Source organism: Pecten maximus, chromosome 12 (assembly GCF_902652985.1).
Source record: "Pecten maximus chromosome 12, xPecMax1.1, whole genome shotgun sequence".
NCBI classification, from domain to species: Eukaryota; Metazoa; Mollusca; class Bivalvia; order Pectinida; family Pectinidae; genus Pecten; species Pecten maximus.
This window is the reverse complement of record NC_047026.1, coordinates 21,767,400-21,784,635: the sequence shown is the minus strand read 5'-3', so window position 1 is coordinate 21,784,635 and position 17,236 is coordinate 21,767,400. Positions and strand designations below refer to the sequence as shown.

The following is a 17,236-nucleotide window of genomic DNA, read 5'->3' as shown; positions in this document are numbered from 1 at the left end:
ATGGCTGCCTGGGAGGATTATCTGAGGGATATTTACTTTAATCCCTCGAAACCGGCAAGTCTATCAGGACCCGACAAAGTGTATCGATTTGTCAAAAAGGAAGGGAAATTCAACATCAGTAAATACAAGACAAGGAAATGGCTCCAGCGACACGAGGCATACAGCTTACAACGACCAAACAGGAAACCAGCGAACAGAAGTCACATCAACGTCGCAGGAATAGATGACCAGTGGTCGGCTGACCTCATCGACATGGTCAAGTTTTCAAAATACAACGACGAATTTTCCTACGTTTTGGTTGTCATCGATGTGTTCTCGAAATTTCTATGGTTGAGAGGTGACTCAGTGGCCATTGCATTTAAAGATATATTCACCCAAGGGAGACATCCAAGTAGGATCAGGACGGACAAGGGTCAAGAATTTAGAGCAAAAGTTGTTCAGTCCCTGTTTCGCACGCGAGACATTAGGCACATGTATGCACAATCAGAGGTCAAGGCCGCCGTTAGCGAGCGCGTACTGAAAACCGTTAAGACAAAATTGTACAGATACTTTACGTACAAACAATCGTATCGTTACATTGACCAACTGCAGAGTTTTGTGGACGGTTATAACCAAACGATACATAACACCATCGACATTGCGCCAGCTGATGTGACAGTGGACAACGCTGAAACTGTGAGACTGGATACATATTTGTCCAGGCATACAAAAAACACAATTCCCAACAAGAAGATGAGATTCAGATTTAACGTCGGTGACAGCGTGCGCATTACATATTTGAGAAACATATTTACCCGCGAGTATGATGAAAGATGGACTGGTGAAATATTTACTATAGCAAAACGGTTCTGGAGGCAATCTGTGCCAATTTACCGATTGAAAGACTACAATGATGTTGAAATCACGGGTTCTTTTTATCAATCAGAACTGCAGAAAGTGGATCTTAGAGACGATGACATGTGGAAAATTGAAAAAGTTTTAAAAACAAGAGGTAAAGGGCGAAATAAACAGCTGTATGTAAAATGGCTTCACTGGCCAATTAAGTTTTCATCCTGGATAAATGCAAATGATGCTGTTGATGCATAATTATATAATATTCTTAGTGTATAGTTTTCTGACATTTTTTATTGCTAATGTCTATGAAATTTAATACGATTTTGTAAATAAATCATTGTACATACATTTGGTATTTTGTTTTTTGTTTTTTGTTTTTTTTATCTTACATCTTTGATGGTAAAAGATATGCATGAATAAATAAATTTGGACAGTCCGGTAAACATTAGACTGGCCCCCTGTCTCTAGAATATTAAAATTATAAATAAAATTGAGCTTTATGGTTTTGATCCCTAGGATATGTCTGATTCTAGATTTCAAACTAGGGGCAGATAATCTAGTATTAGAATTTAGCTTGGTAATTCTTAACAAAACAACTGGTCTGGTGGCCAGTCTAGGTAAAAATTAACGTACAATATATTAATAGTTTACTGTAGCAATCCCGTCCATTGTCCGCAAGTCTGTTCTTGTTTACAAATGTACTCGGGCGTATAGACAAAAATATTTCAATTTCTCGGTACAAAATTAAAAACATGTACATACATTGTATCCCCTTGCAAACAAAAATATATTTTCTATGTTTTCTAAATGCATTTATACATAACAAAAATATGATAATTATATTGATAGTTACCTTGAAGGTACGTTTCTGTTGAACTTCTTCCACCTTAAATTCGCAGCTAACATAAAAAAGAAGTGTTTGTTTCGTGGCATTAATAGTCTTTATTAGTGTATGGTTTGAGAAATCCGTAATTATCATTAATACAATTGGTTTGTTTTATTTGTAATGTTATGTTGCCATGACATACACCTTGTCTTCTGACGTGTTGTAGCATTGCTCACTTATGGTCTGCGCAATCGGTACAAAAACTGTGTATACACGTACATTAATATGATTGGTTAATTGTTACTTGTAATGTTATGTTACCATGACATCACACCTTGTCATATATTTAAAATAGAGCAGTCATAACCCTACTAGGGATGTGATTCCAGCCAAACATAACAAAGGATTTAAATACAACAAACGACAAAAAAAAATATCGATTGACACAATGGGATTTTCCACTGTAAACTATTTAAAGGTCAAATTGAGTGTGTCATCTTGAACAGGTGTACTTCATAATAAAGGGTCTACGACCCTTTGAACTAATATCCTAATAAACCTTTAATCGATTGTTATAACCAAACTAATATTGACACAATGGGGTTTTTCATTGTTAACTATTTAAAGGTCCAATTGATTACACTTCCGGTTTCCCTCCACAATCAAGATGGCGGCCATGCAAAGACATATAGGGGAAAAAATGACCCATACGTATGTCCTAGACTACTGTCAGCAGTTTAGCTGTTTAGCACATACCATGTCTAATGTATATGTTTATGAATACAATAGCCAAATGCGAATTTACGGTGTAGTATTCAATTATTCGACACACTATTTTACTTGTACATGTACGGCATGATATACTATGGTAAATAATTGATTATACTCCAATTTATCTGTAAGAAACGTGTAATAACTCTATGATGACGTTATAAATAAATGACGTCTTGATGACGTCACACGATTACTTTGGTGGTAGAACACTAACCATTGGAGTCGAAATAAGCCAGTCTCATAGAAAAAAAAAAACCCAAAAAATCCAACACATTTCGTACTTTCTTTTAAACGTTATCTTTGTTATAAATCGAATCTTTCACCCGTGTCACTGCAATGGTTGATTATCTAAATCCTTAAATAATTTACCGCCGGTTTAACATTTTGTTACCGTTTATTTTTTAATTCACTGTAAGTATTTGAATGAAAACGATTATTGTCAAATGTCTTATTATTAGATATCGTAGTCTTATATTAGGACATCATGCTGTCATTTTTATAGACACGATTGTTTTATATATTGTTTGGTTATTTATATATATTTTTTGTAGTATTTGAATGAAATCAATTAATGTCAAAATATCTAATTTTTCATAATTCATTACTGTTGTTCAATATCTTTAAAGGTTGTATTTTGTCTTTGAAATTATGAAACGGACCAGAATTTCATCATTTTTTTTATTTGATTTCTTTTTTTGAAAACAACTTAAACAGAAACGTTTGTTACAACTCATGCATTATTTTGCTGAGATAATTTGTTGTAATTGTTCGAGTATTATTTTCAAATGATTTAAAATATATATGATGAGTTTTTTTGATATTAGTAAAGAAATTTGGATAAGAACTAAATCAGAATAAAAAAATACTTTGTGTAGATGAGGTAAAGAACAATTTTCGTATGTGATTGTATTATTCAAGCATCTTATTTATCTCTTTGTTTACATAATGATATAGACTGCGTGTATTTTTAATGAAATATCCAACATCATATTTTCTTTCTGTACACATGAAAATCACATATCTTTTCAGTATCGAAAAGGGAAAATGGACAATACTGAAAAACGGACGTTGTCGTTGTCAAGTAGCAAATATAGCCGTGATGACGAAAACGATGACTTATTTCCTGCCATTAATATCACCAATGCAACTGACGTGACAACAATTGTAGAAAAGGAGAATCGACTCTTATATAAAATATGTGACCCAGTTCCCATACATCTCACCGTTCTCTTTGCCTTACAGGTACGTGTCGTTTTCAGAGAAACAATTTATTGAAATGTTTTATAAATCATGAAATCATCAGTGGCTACGTTGCATTACACTTTGTTTTGGTTTAAGTGCCCTATAGGATTGTACTTTTGCATTACACGTAAGAGGCGACTAAATGTTGGATCTTAATTCATTTGACCATTGCCTCACTGTTGGCCTTTATATGAGTGTTCGTCCATAAAGATGGCTTGGGTCCTGTCCCCTGGCCGAGACATATCAGAGTATCTAACAGTAGTTGCCACTCCAGCTTAGTACACAGTATTTTGAGAAGTTGACGTCTGGTTCGGGTAAGGTGTCCTGCTGAGTGTCTTCGGCAGTATTGTTTGTTTGTTTATGTTTTACGGCCCATCGACAACTAGGGTCATTGAGGGCCAAACAATATACTATCGTTTTTATTTTTAACTTTAAAAACAGATACAATTGGTCATTTTTTAAAAGCATTCGAATTGTATATTTAGATCATTATGATAAAAAAAGTTGGTTAAAAAAGGTAAAATATGCATATATATACGAACAGATTATGTGAACTTTGTTATATAAATAAAACGTCAAAGAGAGTAACGTAAAAGATATCAAAGTCTATAGAATAGATCGATGTCTTTCAAGTAGCTAAATATTGTTTTCGAATCCACGGAACTGAAAAGGGTTTTCATATCCGGGACTCGAAAGTATTCATCACGAATGTGCTTGAAATCGGAACATTCTATTAAAAGAATGCTCCACTGTGAATTGAGCATCACATGCATAACATATTGATCTTCTCGTTTTAAAAGGAACGAATGAGTAGGATATGTGTGCCCGGTACGGAGCCGAGAGAGGACTATTTCCTCTCTACGATCCTTCCGACTTGGTGTTGATGTTTTAAGTTTCGGGTTGTACTTTAAAAAGTTTGTTGCTCGTCTCGAGAGACCAGCGTAGCTGCCATTTATTCTTGATGGCAGAACTAATTACAGTTTTGAAATCTGTATATGGTATTTTGATATTTGTTTGTTGCAGATTTAAAGCATGTTTTGCTTGGCGGTCAACAAGTTCGTTGCCTTTAATTCCGACATGGCTCGGAATCCAAAGTAATGTTAGTTTGGATTTTTTTTAAGATACGGCAGTATGCTTCAGTACAATTGCACTATAACGGAAGCACTTCCTAGTTGTGTACATACATCAGACTCGTCACTACACATCGTAAATGCATTTTTGCAATATAACGTATAAAAATAATTAAATGTAAAGAAAAGACATTTTTTTAAACTTTAACATAGAAAATGTCTACTTCTTTATTGAAGTGTCAAAGGAGATAATATAAAAGCTTCTTTGTCTGATAATTCAATAAATATCTTTTAGAAGATAAAAATAAGTGCCTCGATGAAGCGGGCGTCAAGTTTGTACTCTTTTATCGATTTTGAGTAAAAATTACGAAATCGTTTGGCATACCGGTATTACATATAAACAAAAGTATTGAGGCCAACTTAACCAGCAAGACAACGTTTTACATTTCAAAGATAACAATTGAATCCATAATGCACAGGTCTTAAAGTGTAAAAATGACATCATAAAAAAATTAAAAAACTAAAAAAAAAAAATTAAAAAAAAAGTGCAGTATGTAATTTGATACTGACTAACAATACAATACGCCTTCGTATACGCCAATATGATAATACCGATTTATGTATAACAAGTTTCGTCCAAATGCAATCTTAAACAGTACGTAGGCAGAGTGACGGGTACGACGTTTACCCATTCCGCCCCTTATTGGTATACTGATTTTTGTAAAATCTTAATATTTCGACACACTCCTTAACCTTTCACAGATGTATGGGGTAAATTATTACTACACATTCCTGTCGTACAATGAGTTTTACTTTTGGGATACGTGAACACTACTTGGTAATCCTATATCAGGGACTTACATGATGCTTTGACTTCTTTGATATGAGTACAAAGTGATATCCTCTAAAATATTCTAATGATTGCGTAATCAAGCCTCTTTTACAGCAAGCCCTGTTGTCCTTGTCTACATCTCTGGCCGTGTCCCTACTGGTGGCTCAGGTTGTGTGTGCAGAGGAAAACGAGGACTTCAAGGCCAAACTTCTAAGCTCAACTCTGTTTATGAACGGCATCACTACTCTGCTGATGGTGACGTTAGGAATAAGGTAAAGTAGCGGAATCACTGGCCTTCTGATGGTAACACTGGGAATAAAGTAAAGTAATATAATCACTACCCTTCTGATGGTTACACTGGAAATAAGGTAAAATAACGACAACACGACCCTTCTGATTGTTACACTGGGAATAAGGTAAAGTAACAACTAACCTTCTGGTAGTTACACTGGGAATAAGGTAAAGTAACAATAATACTACCCTTCTGATTGGTGACACTGTGAATAAGGTAAAATAACGACAACACGACCCTTCTGATTGTTACACTGGGAATAAAGTAACGGAACAACTAACCTTCTGGTAGTTACACTGGGAATAAGGTAAAGTAACAATAATACTACCCTTCTGATGGTGACACTGTGAATAAGGTAAAGTAACGAAATCCCTACCCTTCTGATGGTGACAGTTGAAATAAAGTAAAGTAACGGAAACAATGTTTTTGTCATGGTTACACTAAAAACTACAGATTCACTATTATAGTATCATTTGGAATATTATAACGGCCGATGGCAAATAAGGCTGACCGAGGCGTAATAACTAGGCCAATATTGAAAAAATAATTATAAGATGAATTATAAACATGATTGCTCAATTCATATTTATGTGATGTACATTTGTATGTCCGTATCCATTTTCCGAACTCTGTCTTTGCTGTCTATACCGAGATTATTTGATATATGGAATAAGGTAACGTCGGAATACAGCAGTTATTGTCTATTTGGAATATGGTAACATTTCGAGATTTTCATGTTTATAATAATTGTCTATTTGGAATATGGTAACGTTTCGAGATTGTCATGTTTATAATAATTGTCTGTTTGGAATGAGGTACATGTAACGTTACGGAACCCATATAATGGTTATGGACATATTGGTATCCGAGGAAGGAATGGACTCGCTATGATGGTAGTATTGGGAATAAGGTAAAAATAAAGTCATTACTATTCTGATGATGGTGGCATTGGGAATAAGGTAACGTAATGACGGGGTCACTAATGATCATATTGGCAAGTTAGGAATAAGGTAACTAAGCGCAGTGACTTCATTTGACTTCGTGAAAACGCTAATAAGGTAAGGGATTAGATAACCAGCTTTCCTTTTTTTTCAACAACTAACGGGTTTAGTTTTTAAAGTTAAACGGTAATAATTATAATACTGCTTGAAAAAGTAATCTTATTGGTTCACATTGTATATTACCGTCCTAAACATTAAAGAGATGTGTTTGAAATGATTGTCTGGAGAGTTACAATTTACATTAAACATTTGTCCCGACAGACTGCCGCTGTACCAGGGAGCCTCCCCAGATTATGTCGCCCCACTACTGGCAATGGCTGATTTAGACAAAGACAGGTGTAATAATACAAGTCCAATTACAGGTAACATAATAAAACACGACCGATTACAGGTAACATAACGAGTCAGGTGCAGTCGAGTATATATAATAAGTTTTTTTAGATTGAGTATTATGGGACATTAACGCCATTTATTTAAACATTGATTTGTTAAGAAACACTCAGGCGATTACAGGTCTATGATAGCATGCGTCATATTACATACATGTTCCGATCTACATAGCACAGAAGTATATAACATATTAATGTTCCATGTCAAATTGGCGGTAACAACATTCATCTAGAACTATCATTCTCTTTCAGTTTTCAACAACATCACAAACGTGACAGAAACGGTATTCCAAGAGGGTACTGAAGAAATCATTCTGGAAGCTGTACAGGGGGTAAATGACAACATATATCATAATACATACAAGATAATTTGATAAGTACAAATTCCTTTCCTTTATTATTGTTTACATGTAGCAATGCACGATGCATCTTCGCTAGCCAAGGCTTCTGATTACGTTACACTCCACGAACCCTTGGCAGATATAGTCGTGTTCAAACCGTCGTGCCCTGGAATCCCAGGGCACCCAATCAAATCGCGTTTTACATCTAGGCTTGGTTTCACAGTAAACAACAATTGCGGCGCCCAGTGCAGAGCTACATTGTCGACTATGTCATGGTATTGTATCTAAATACAGAGACGTACAATCATTGGGAAACATTCGCAGTGATTGATCAATTAATAGAAGTCATTGATCACATATCTCATCAAAATGACACAAGCCTCCATGTGCGTTTGTAAACATCACCGATGAAGTAAATCGGTAACGTTCGTTTTGGTTGGTAAAAAATTTCATGTGTAAAGGGTGGTAATTTCGAATCTCCGCTAGAGGGCCAGAACTGACGCCTATATCTGCCAAGGGTTCGTGGAGTGTAACGTAATCAGAAGCCTTGGCTAGCGAAGATGTGCACGATGGGGATTAATACATTAAACGGGATCAAACGATCACTTATATATTTACTTTTCAAATGCGAAACTTTGAACAAAGATAAAAAGTCGCGTTTTCTTTGTTATTAATGAAACCAGTGCAAGAAAAATTCTTACCACTTATTTTCTATTAGTTACAAGGCAGTCTATTGGCTGCTGGAGCCATACACTTCCTGATAGGAGCTACTGGATTGGTTGGAGTCTTGCTGAAGTTTATTGGCCCTGTAACCATTGTTCCGACCATCCTTCTATTCGGCATTTTCATGGTGAAATCCATTACTAAATTTGCACAGGTTCACTGGGGCATTTCATTACTGTGAGTAGATCTCTGATTACAGTCAGGAATATATTTTGTTCCAATGTTATATTTAACAGATGGATCATATTTCTTTCTCACATCAATTTGACGTGACTCGAAGATTGTTTTTATCGGTTACATTTGCTGGATATCAATACAGTACATGTATATCCATCAATTAGTGATAGAAATGGTTTGTCACAGAAACACTTATTAAACCGGGGGCTAACTGAATTTAGTAGTACTACGGCTAAACTGGGATGATTATAGTTTATAGATCATAGGCATAGTCTATATAAACATTAAGTTATTATTGTGAGCTATATTAAAAGAAATTTAATCTATATTTCATGAATTTTGACGCAAAGAAAACGTTAGTATTACCGTTTCAGTGAAATAAATGTCATTGATAAATACTTTCATTTCCTTCAGGACAAGTGCGATAGCCCTTATACTATCGTTATATTTAGCTAAGAGGGAGATGCCGATACCTGTATACACACGGAAACGACATTGTCATGTAATCCGCTACCCTCTACATCAGGTGTTCGCTGTAAGTAACGTGTGATCCGCTACTCTCTACATCAGGTGTTCGCTATAAGTAACGTGTGATCCGCTTCCCTCTACATCAGGTGTTCGCTATAAGTAACGTGTGATCCGCTTCCCTCTACATCAGGTGTTTGCTGTAAGTAATATGTGATCCGCTACCCTCTACATCAGGTGTTCGCTGTAAGTAATGTGTGATCCGATACCCTCTACATCAGGTGTTCACTGTAAGTAATGTGTGATCCGCTACCCTCTACATCAGGTGTTCGCTGTAAGTAACGTGTGACCGCTATCCTCTACATCAGGTGTTCGCTGTAAGTAATGTGTGATCCGCTACCCTCTACATCAGGTGTTCGCTGTAAGTAACGTGTGATCCGATACCCTCTACATCAGGTGTTCGCTGTAAGTAACGTGTGACCGCTATCCTCTACATCAGGTGTTCGCTGTAAGTAATATGTGATCCGCTACCCTCTACATCAGGTGTTCGCTGTAAGTAATATGTGATCCGCTACTCTCTACATCAGGTGTTCGCTGTAAGTAACGTGTGACCGCTACCCTCTACATCAGGTGTTCTCTGTAAGTAACGTGTGACCGCTACCCTCTACATCAGGTGTTCGCTGTAAGTAATATGTGATCCGCTACCCTCTACATCAGGTGTTCGCTGTAAGTAATATGTGATCCGCTACCCTCTACATCAGGTGTTCGCTGTAAGTAATATGTGATCCGCTACCCTCTACATCAGGTGTTCTCTGTAAGTAATATGTGATCCGCTACCCTCTACATCAGGTGTTCGCTGTAAGTAATATGTGATCCGCTACTCTCTACATCAGGTGTTCGCTGTAAGTAACGTGTGACCGCTACCCTCTACATCAGGTGTTCTCTGTAAGTAATATGTGATCCGCTACCCTCTACATCAGGTGTTCGCTGTAAGTAACGTGTGACCGCTACCCTCTACATCAGGTGTTCTCTGTAAGTAATATGTGATCCGCTACCCTCTACATCAGGTGTTCGCTGTAAGTAATATGTGATCCGCTACTCTCTACATCAGGTGTTCGCTGTAAATTATCATAGGTTGTTTTTCATAGCATATTTCATCCTATTAGGTTTTGCAAAATGACAACTTTTAAATATATTTCATCACACAGGTTTTGCAATAGTAAAACAAGACGATGAAATAAAAATGTAGATGGTAAAACACATTGCCATATGACGTATGATAACAAATATCTGGTCAGAAGATACTTTTTTTTAAAATGATAGCAATAACAATAAAAGGTCTGAAAGGCCTGTTGGTGTCTGATAGACTTAAATGACGTCAGCTGTTGATATAACTTCATAAAACTTCCGAACACACAGAATTATGGTAACAGAAATTCACAATTCAAATTCGAAATGACAGACTTGTAAGGAATAAATGGGCAATGACTGCTTTTTTTAATGAAAGTTTTAAGGATAATCAAGACATTAGATTCAACAACAAGAGATGCATACAAAACGGATTATTATACACGCATATACTAATTATCCTTAAAAATTCAAAGATCCAATACAGTCTTGACAATTTATATACATGTATATATAATTCAACCAGTTCCAAATATTCTTTGCTTCAAAATTGCCTTTTTGACAATAAAGAATGCAGTATTGATATCCTAATGATTTATCTTTATAAGCAAATGTCAATTTTATAAATTGTTACTGTTATTTGAATTGGAGGAAATGATTTTCACTTGGTTCAAATACATGTACATTGTACCTAGCAAACTTCATCAAAATACATGTATATGTAGTTGTATTATAACATTATACTCTACTTATTAACTGATCAATAATACATAATTAAATAAAAACAATATTAGTAATTCACCGATTTCTTAAATTGACAAATAGTTTATCAATAATTATATATTTTATTTATGTCGCTGTAGGAAAAGTTTCATACACTATGCAGTTGTAGCCTTAACGTATCTTGACACCACTAGCCCGGAATGTTATTCGGGGACAGTGTTCCTACTTGAAATTAATGTCTTTTCAAGGTGATTAAACTAGCTAGCTATAGCCTAGTACGTATACTGTGACACGTGCATACAATGTTACAGTTGAGCACATGATAATCTCGCTTCAGACCCATAACATGATTAGTAACTCTTAAAACCAATAAACCTTATTAAACTGAATTATCTAATTTTAACTCTACCACATATCATTTATGACCAATATTATCAACGTCCTACCGAACGCACAAGTACGTGCATAATATACAAAGAGACTAGGACAATTTGTAGCAGACGACACACATGTAGTGGTACACAGCTACACCAACCGGAAGTCATGAATGGTGTATTGATATGTTACTTTGGCTTTTTTTTTGCTTGCATTTATTAGCATTTGTTTCATTGTAAGTACAACAAACAAACACTTGCTAATTTACTTAGACTCAATGATTCGTGTGACAAGCAAGTATCAAAATTTCAAATATCATTTTACATGGACTATTCCTTAGATCGGAAGTTTTTGACAAAGAGTAGTGACCCCTCCAACGGAAACACTGAAACGTGACCCTGTCTGCACGACAGCTATTGTCTAACCGACCAAAAACGAAAGCGAGGATACACTGACAGATTCATTGCAGTAGTATTATACGAGTAAAATTACTTTGGGCTTAGAAGTATAACATCATTTAAATGTAAGACTTGCATTTTGTGGTTATATATTCTCAGAAAAAAACATTTTACAGTGAAAAAACTGTGAATAACCAACAACAGGTTATCATGAGGTACATGTATGTAAGTCAAAACTCGAATATTCCAATCACTACCTACTAACGCTGTCGGGTAACATTGGAAACAGCATATCTCAGTTACCCAAGCAGTATTAGAATTAACCATTAAAAATAGTTTCAAAAGAAAACAATATTTTACTATTTAACCTATTCAAGGAGCAGAGTACTATACAGTGTCAAATACACAACAGAATGAATACATTTAACACCAGTGATTCTTTATACGACAATAACAAAACGAAATATAGTTAATATGATTTTAAAATATTGAAATACAACAGAACTCCTACTATGTTACTATGGTAGATGTGAGATCTACCATAGTACTTCTAAAAAGGTGTTAGATCTTCGATCAAACCCCCAAAATGGTGTTATGTCTACAAAAGCCTAGTACTCTTCAATAGTGTCCTGTTTGCCTACACGAATCCACCTTTAAAACCCCTTTTGTTATACAATATCAGAGGATCTTATACTTATTACTTGAACATGTTTGGTTTTTCTAGTTTGAAGTAAATGTGTAATGTTGTAATACTTGTAATATTAACAAATTCTGCTGCCAAACATTTTATTGTTAATGATCTATTGTTTGTTTTTATATGTATTTATATTCGATGTTCAACGTGTTTTTTATTTGATCTTTGTTATAGAGTATAGAGTTTGACCTTTGTTATGTATATATTAAATCTGTCGGTGACGCTTTGCATTCCTGATAATTTGCCTATGGATATTCCGGATATGTTATGGTATGGTATGGGTTTAAATCAACATCCGTGTTTATTTAAGGATTCATGTGGAGGCAGTCTACCCGGCTGTTCCTTATTATTTTTGGGTGTGGATAATTGATCACCTATGTTGTACTTTTTTAACATGATCATGGACAAACATTGATGTAATTAAGTGGTCAGGGGTAGTAGACGAATTAGAAAGTTTCATTCTGTGAACAAACAGCAAAAAATGATTATTTATTTTATAATAATATTTGATAATTACCGTATAGCCGTATTCTATACACAGATCCTGATAGCTCTGGTAACAGGTTGGTTACTGTGTGGCATACTGACAGCGTCCGGGGTGTTCAGCACGAGCCGGGATAGTCAAGACTATTACTCCAGGACAGACACAAGGGTTGACGTCATCAATCGGGCCAGCTGGTTCTACTTTCCCTATCCAGGTAAAGTCTACAGTGAACCAATTACCTGTCGTACAGTCTACATTCTGACTCGCCGTATACACCGATTGACGTATTCCCCCTATAACGTCATTTCCATTAATCATTGGTAGGTCCACAGTAGGTATCCAACAACACGATAGCCCAACGTCCTTAAAAAAAGGTTTGATTCAAATAACAAAATAAGAATGTCACTGGCTATACGTAAAATAGGATAAAAATAGACATCAGGTATATCTACTTCCGGGGTGGCCATCTTTAATATAGACCTCAAGCAATTCATTTTTACTCTAGCACCCGCAAAGTAGAATGATGATAATAAAAAAACACCACTGCGTCGATAAACAAAACAGTACAGGTACATAGATAAAAATTACGAGACTGCCAGTAATAAAAAAGAAATACCATCAACTGAAACCAATTAAGAAAACGTGGGTGGCGGTGGTGAATACAAATATCAATTAGTCTTTTCTCAAACCATTTTGTAATTAAGGCACAGTAACACAAAACAATGGAACTATATGACTGTTTCATCGTCGTAGATAAAAGCGGATCCGGTAGATACACTTGTATGCCTAATCAACGGGTCAAAAATATAACATTTATACTGTTACAGGGTTGGATGTTGTGCTTCCTTGGCCAGGTTATGACAGTATGATGACACTATAATTGACCTTAAGTTTCCTTGTCATTTGTATATCCTGTTTTCATGTGACTTTAGATTTTAATGCAGCCAATCGATCGGTATGCAATCGCCATAAAAGGTGGTATGGTGTTCGTGGGGAAAGGTAAACAAATCTTAGAATTAAGGTCGTCTGATTCCTCATTATTGTGATACTGCACCTTAAACTAATGTAAATCAAATATATAGGACATAGTCTAAGCCAAAAGAGTCAAGTATGATGCACGTCCAAAAGTCCGAAGTACTTCCTGAAAATATTTTGTAAAGTATCATCAATGGGAAGAAAACAAAGATACTAGTCTCTTTACAATTGCAAGATTTATCATTGGAATACGTCTTTAATACCTCTTTATATTTCCCTCACATATGTTAAACATTGTTCAGTTTTTGTAATCAATATACTACTTGTGCAACCATTAGTCCAGATAGGTTATGTGGCGATATGATATTAAAAAGGACGTTTCTAGCCTGTGCCTTTAACAAGAAACATTTTTTCCCTTTAGGTCAGTTTGGAAAAATCAACTTCAGCATATCGGCATTTGTTGGATTTTGTGTTGCAACAATTGTTTCGATATTGGATTCTATAAGTGATTACTACGCATGCGCTGCCACCTGCAATGTTCCCCCGCCTCCTGCACAGGGCGTTAACCGCGGTATCGCCATTGAAGGATTATGTAGTGCCCTTTCAGGGGTTGTTGGTTGTGGACACGCGACTACAACGTACGGGGGTAACGTTGGAGTCATAGGTCTGACAAGGGTATGTACAGTAAACTTAAAACAGTGTTAATAGACGTCATGTCTGACAAGGGTATGTACAGTAAACTTAAAACAGTGTTAATAGACGTCATGTCTGACAAGGGTATGTACAGTAAACTTAAAACAGTGTTAATAGACGTCATAGGTCTGACAAGGGTATGTACAGTAAACTTAAAACAGTGTTAATAGACGTCCTAGGTCTGACAAGGGTATGTACAGTAAACTTAAAACAGTGTTAATAGACGTCATGTCTGACAAGGGTATGTACAGTAAACTTAAAACAGTGTTAATAGACTTCATTGGTCTGACAAGTGTATGTAGACGTCATAGGTCTGACAAGGGTATGTAGACGTCATAGGTCTGACAAGGGTATGTACAGTAGACTTCAAGCTGTGTCAGTATGTGAAATAGGTCTGAAAAAGGTATGTTCCCTTAGGAGACTTCAATCTGTGTCAATAGGGGCCATATGTCTGACAAGGGGGACAATACTTAAATAAATTACGAAACAATGAAAATGGGATACCAACAGAGATTATACATGTTCACCGTGCACACTTGTATATGAACATATTATTTACAGACGTAATTACGAGATAACCAGGTCGTAATATACAATGCCAAGTCGTAATTACGAGGTAACTAAGTCGTAATTACGAGATAATTATGTTGTTATTACGACAAACTATTTGAGCAGTAATCGGCTTTCGTACTGCTGTAATTTATTGGCTTGATTTCATTCCGAATGATTGATACATGTTTATATACAATGTATCTATTTTTCAGGTTGGAAGTCGGTATGTATTTATAACTGTTGCCCTCATCTACATCATATTCGGCGTCATCGGAAAAGTATCAGCTGTTTTTATCACCATACCGTACCCGGTGCTAGGCGGAGTTCTCATCGTCATGTTTGGCGCTTTCAATGGCGTCGTCCTGTCCAATCTTAAACATGTAGATTTATCGTCCACTCGGAACGTCACGATCATCGGAACCTCTCTACTTGTTGGTCTGATGATCCCTCACTGGGTGCAGACGTATGATGACGTCATTAACACAGGTGATGCAGGCAAAGCAAAGAGATGATTTATGATATCCGAGTGATGATATATGACAATCATATGATATGATCAATCTCAAATTAATTGTCAATACGCCTGGGCATGGCAGATACAAATACCAGTAACTTAACAAAATTGTAATTCTAATCAGAACCGATAACGCGAAGGAAAATCACAACAATATATAATTTTTTTAAAAGAAGAAATTTCAAAACTTCAAATGCTAATACAGCAACGTGTTCCTGGAGGGTACGCGTCTTCTGCTTAATCGACAACATTCGTCATGTGACGTCATAGATCAAACACATCTAGTGCATTTTCAGCCATTACTATGCTCTTCAAGTTTATAGTGTTTTAAATAGTGTTAACACAAAATTCCTCAATATTTGCCCTAGGTTGAATTGTCATGGTAGATATAATAATAGTATAATAATGTTGTAAGGAAATTAATTCCGGAGCTCTCACAATTTCTGTATACTTCTTTAGGTAGTAGAGACGCAGATGACGTCATCATGATGTTGCTAGGGAACCCTAATCTCGCTGGTGGTGTCCTAGCGTGCTTCCTTGATAATACGATTCCAGGTAGGCTAACCTTTGGTCATTTCAGCTGAATCTCACTTTAAATATATACAATATTGCATGAGATAATTTTTTGAACTTACAACATTCAATATATGAAAGAGTAGATAATGTATCATATTTAGAAAGACTTCATCAAAATCAAAATGTATTTATGACAGACAAGATACCGAGTCAGTATTACCAATGACTGCAGAAAACGTTTAATTGTTTTGAAAAAAAAATCCCTATTTATAAAATGGCAGCTTCCTCGTCTTGTCATAACTTAGTTGAATTAAACTCTTTTTAATACATTTGTTCGTCAGGTACCAGGGAGGAGCGAGGTATCGCGGCCTGGGAGACACCAGACGATACCAACACAGATTTTACCAATACGTCAGAATTCAATGAAGGATATGAAATATATAATCCTATTTTCTTTGAAAAATACAAACACTCCAAAATACTACGTTTCCTACCCTTTATGCCAAATTTTCTGGATTAAAACGTGCTGAAACATCCGACCATAATGCGTTTACATCGAAAGATGATGGTGTCTGGCTAGTTCTGTCAGCATGGCCACTAATCGATGACGTCACCGTGACACAGGCAGACGAAGGACATTACTCATTATATATTGATTTTCCAACCAAAGCAGTGTTGCTTTAGCGACATGTGCACATGTTGGATTCAAATAAAGTTCTTCTTTGGCCTATAATCCTGTTTTAAGTTATTTCACCTTGCTAAACATCGCCTTTTCGGCCTATATTCCAGTGTTACGTTGTTTCAACCCGCTAAACATCGTCTTTTCGGCCTACATTCAGGTGTTACATTACTTCATCTCGCTAAACATCGTTTTTTCGGCTTATATTCCAGTGTTACATTATTTCACCCCGCTAAACATCGTCCTTTCTTAGCACCAGAACGAAAAAAAGTCGCAGTCAAATGACACGCGATAATGATGGTCTTCCTTAACGCATTCTTTCGTGTCGCGGGGCACGGCCACGATAATTGTCATCTTTTCGCAGCAACAAGACGATGAAAATGGTTTCGCGACTAGGGGCGAAAAGACGGCAAATACCGATATTTTGAGTAGGATCAAATAACGAATTGGCACATATCGGCTGCCATAGACGAATAATCTCGATATACATGTTTGTGGAACCGTCGAGTAAAGAAACAGTATGTACATGTAGAAGACCA

The 17,236-nt window shown here is 36.0% G+C and overlaps 2 protein-coding genes across 2 annotated transcripts; both read left to right on the top strand.

Moving 5' to 3' along the window:
* LOC117338925 lies at positions 1-1,086 on the top strand. Its single transcript, XM_033900290.1, has one exon. It carries the CDS (start codon positions 1-3, stop codon positions 1,084-1,086), a length of 1,086 nt encoding a protein of 361 aa, XP_033756181.1.
* Positions 1,087-3,466: 2,380 nt separating this feature from the next.
* LOC117339597 (solute carrier family 23 member 2-like) lies at positions 3,467-16,750 on the top strand. Its single transcript, XM_033901287.1, has 11 exons — positions 3,467-3,676; positions 5,693-5,850; positions 7,133-7,233; positions 7,513-7,592; positions 8,320-8,501; positions 8,916-9,036; positions 12,826-12,982; positions 14,165-14,418; positions 15,201-15,474; positions 15,962-16,057; positions 16,360-16,750. Exons 1-11 carry the CDS (start codon positions 3,479-3,481, stop codon positions 16,536-16,538), a joined length of 1,800 nt encoding a protein of 599 aa, XP_033757178.1. The 5' UTR covers positions 3,467-3,478; the 3' UTR covers positions 16,539-16,750.
* Positions 16,751-17,236: the final 486 nt, after the last annotated feature.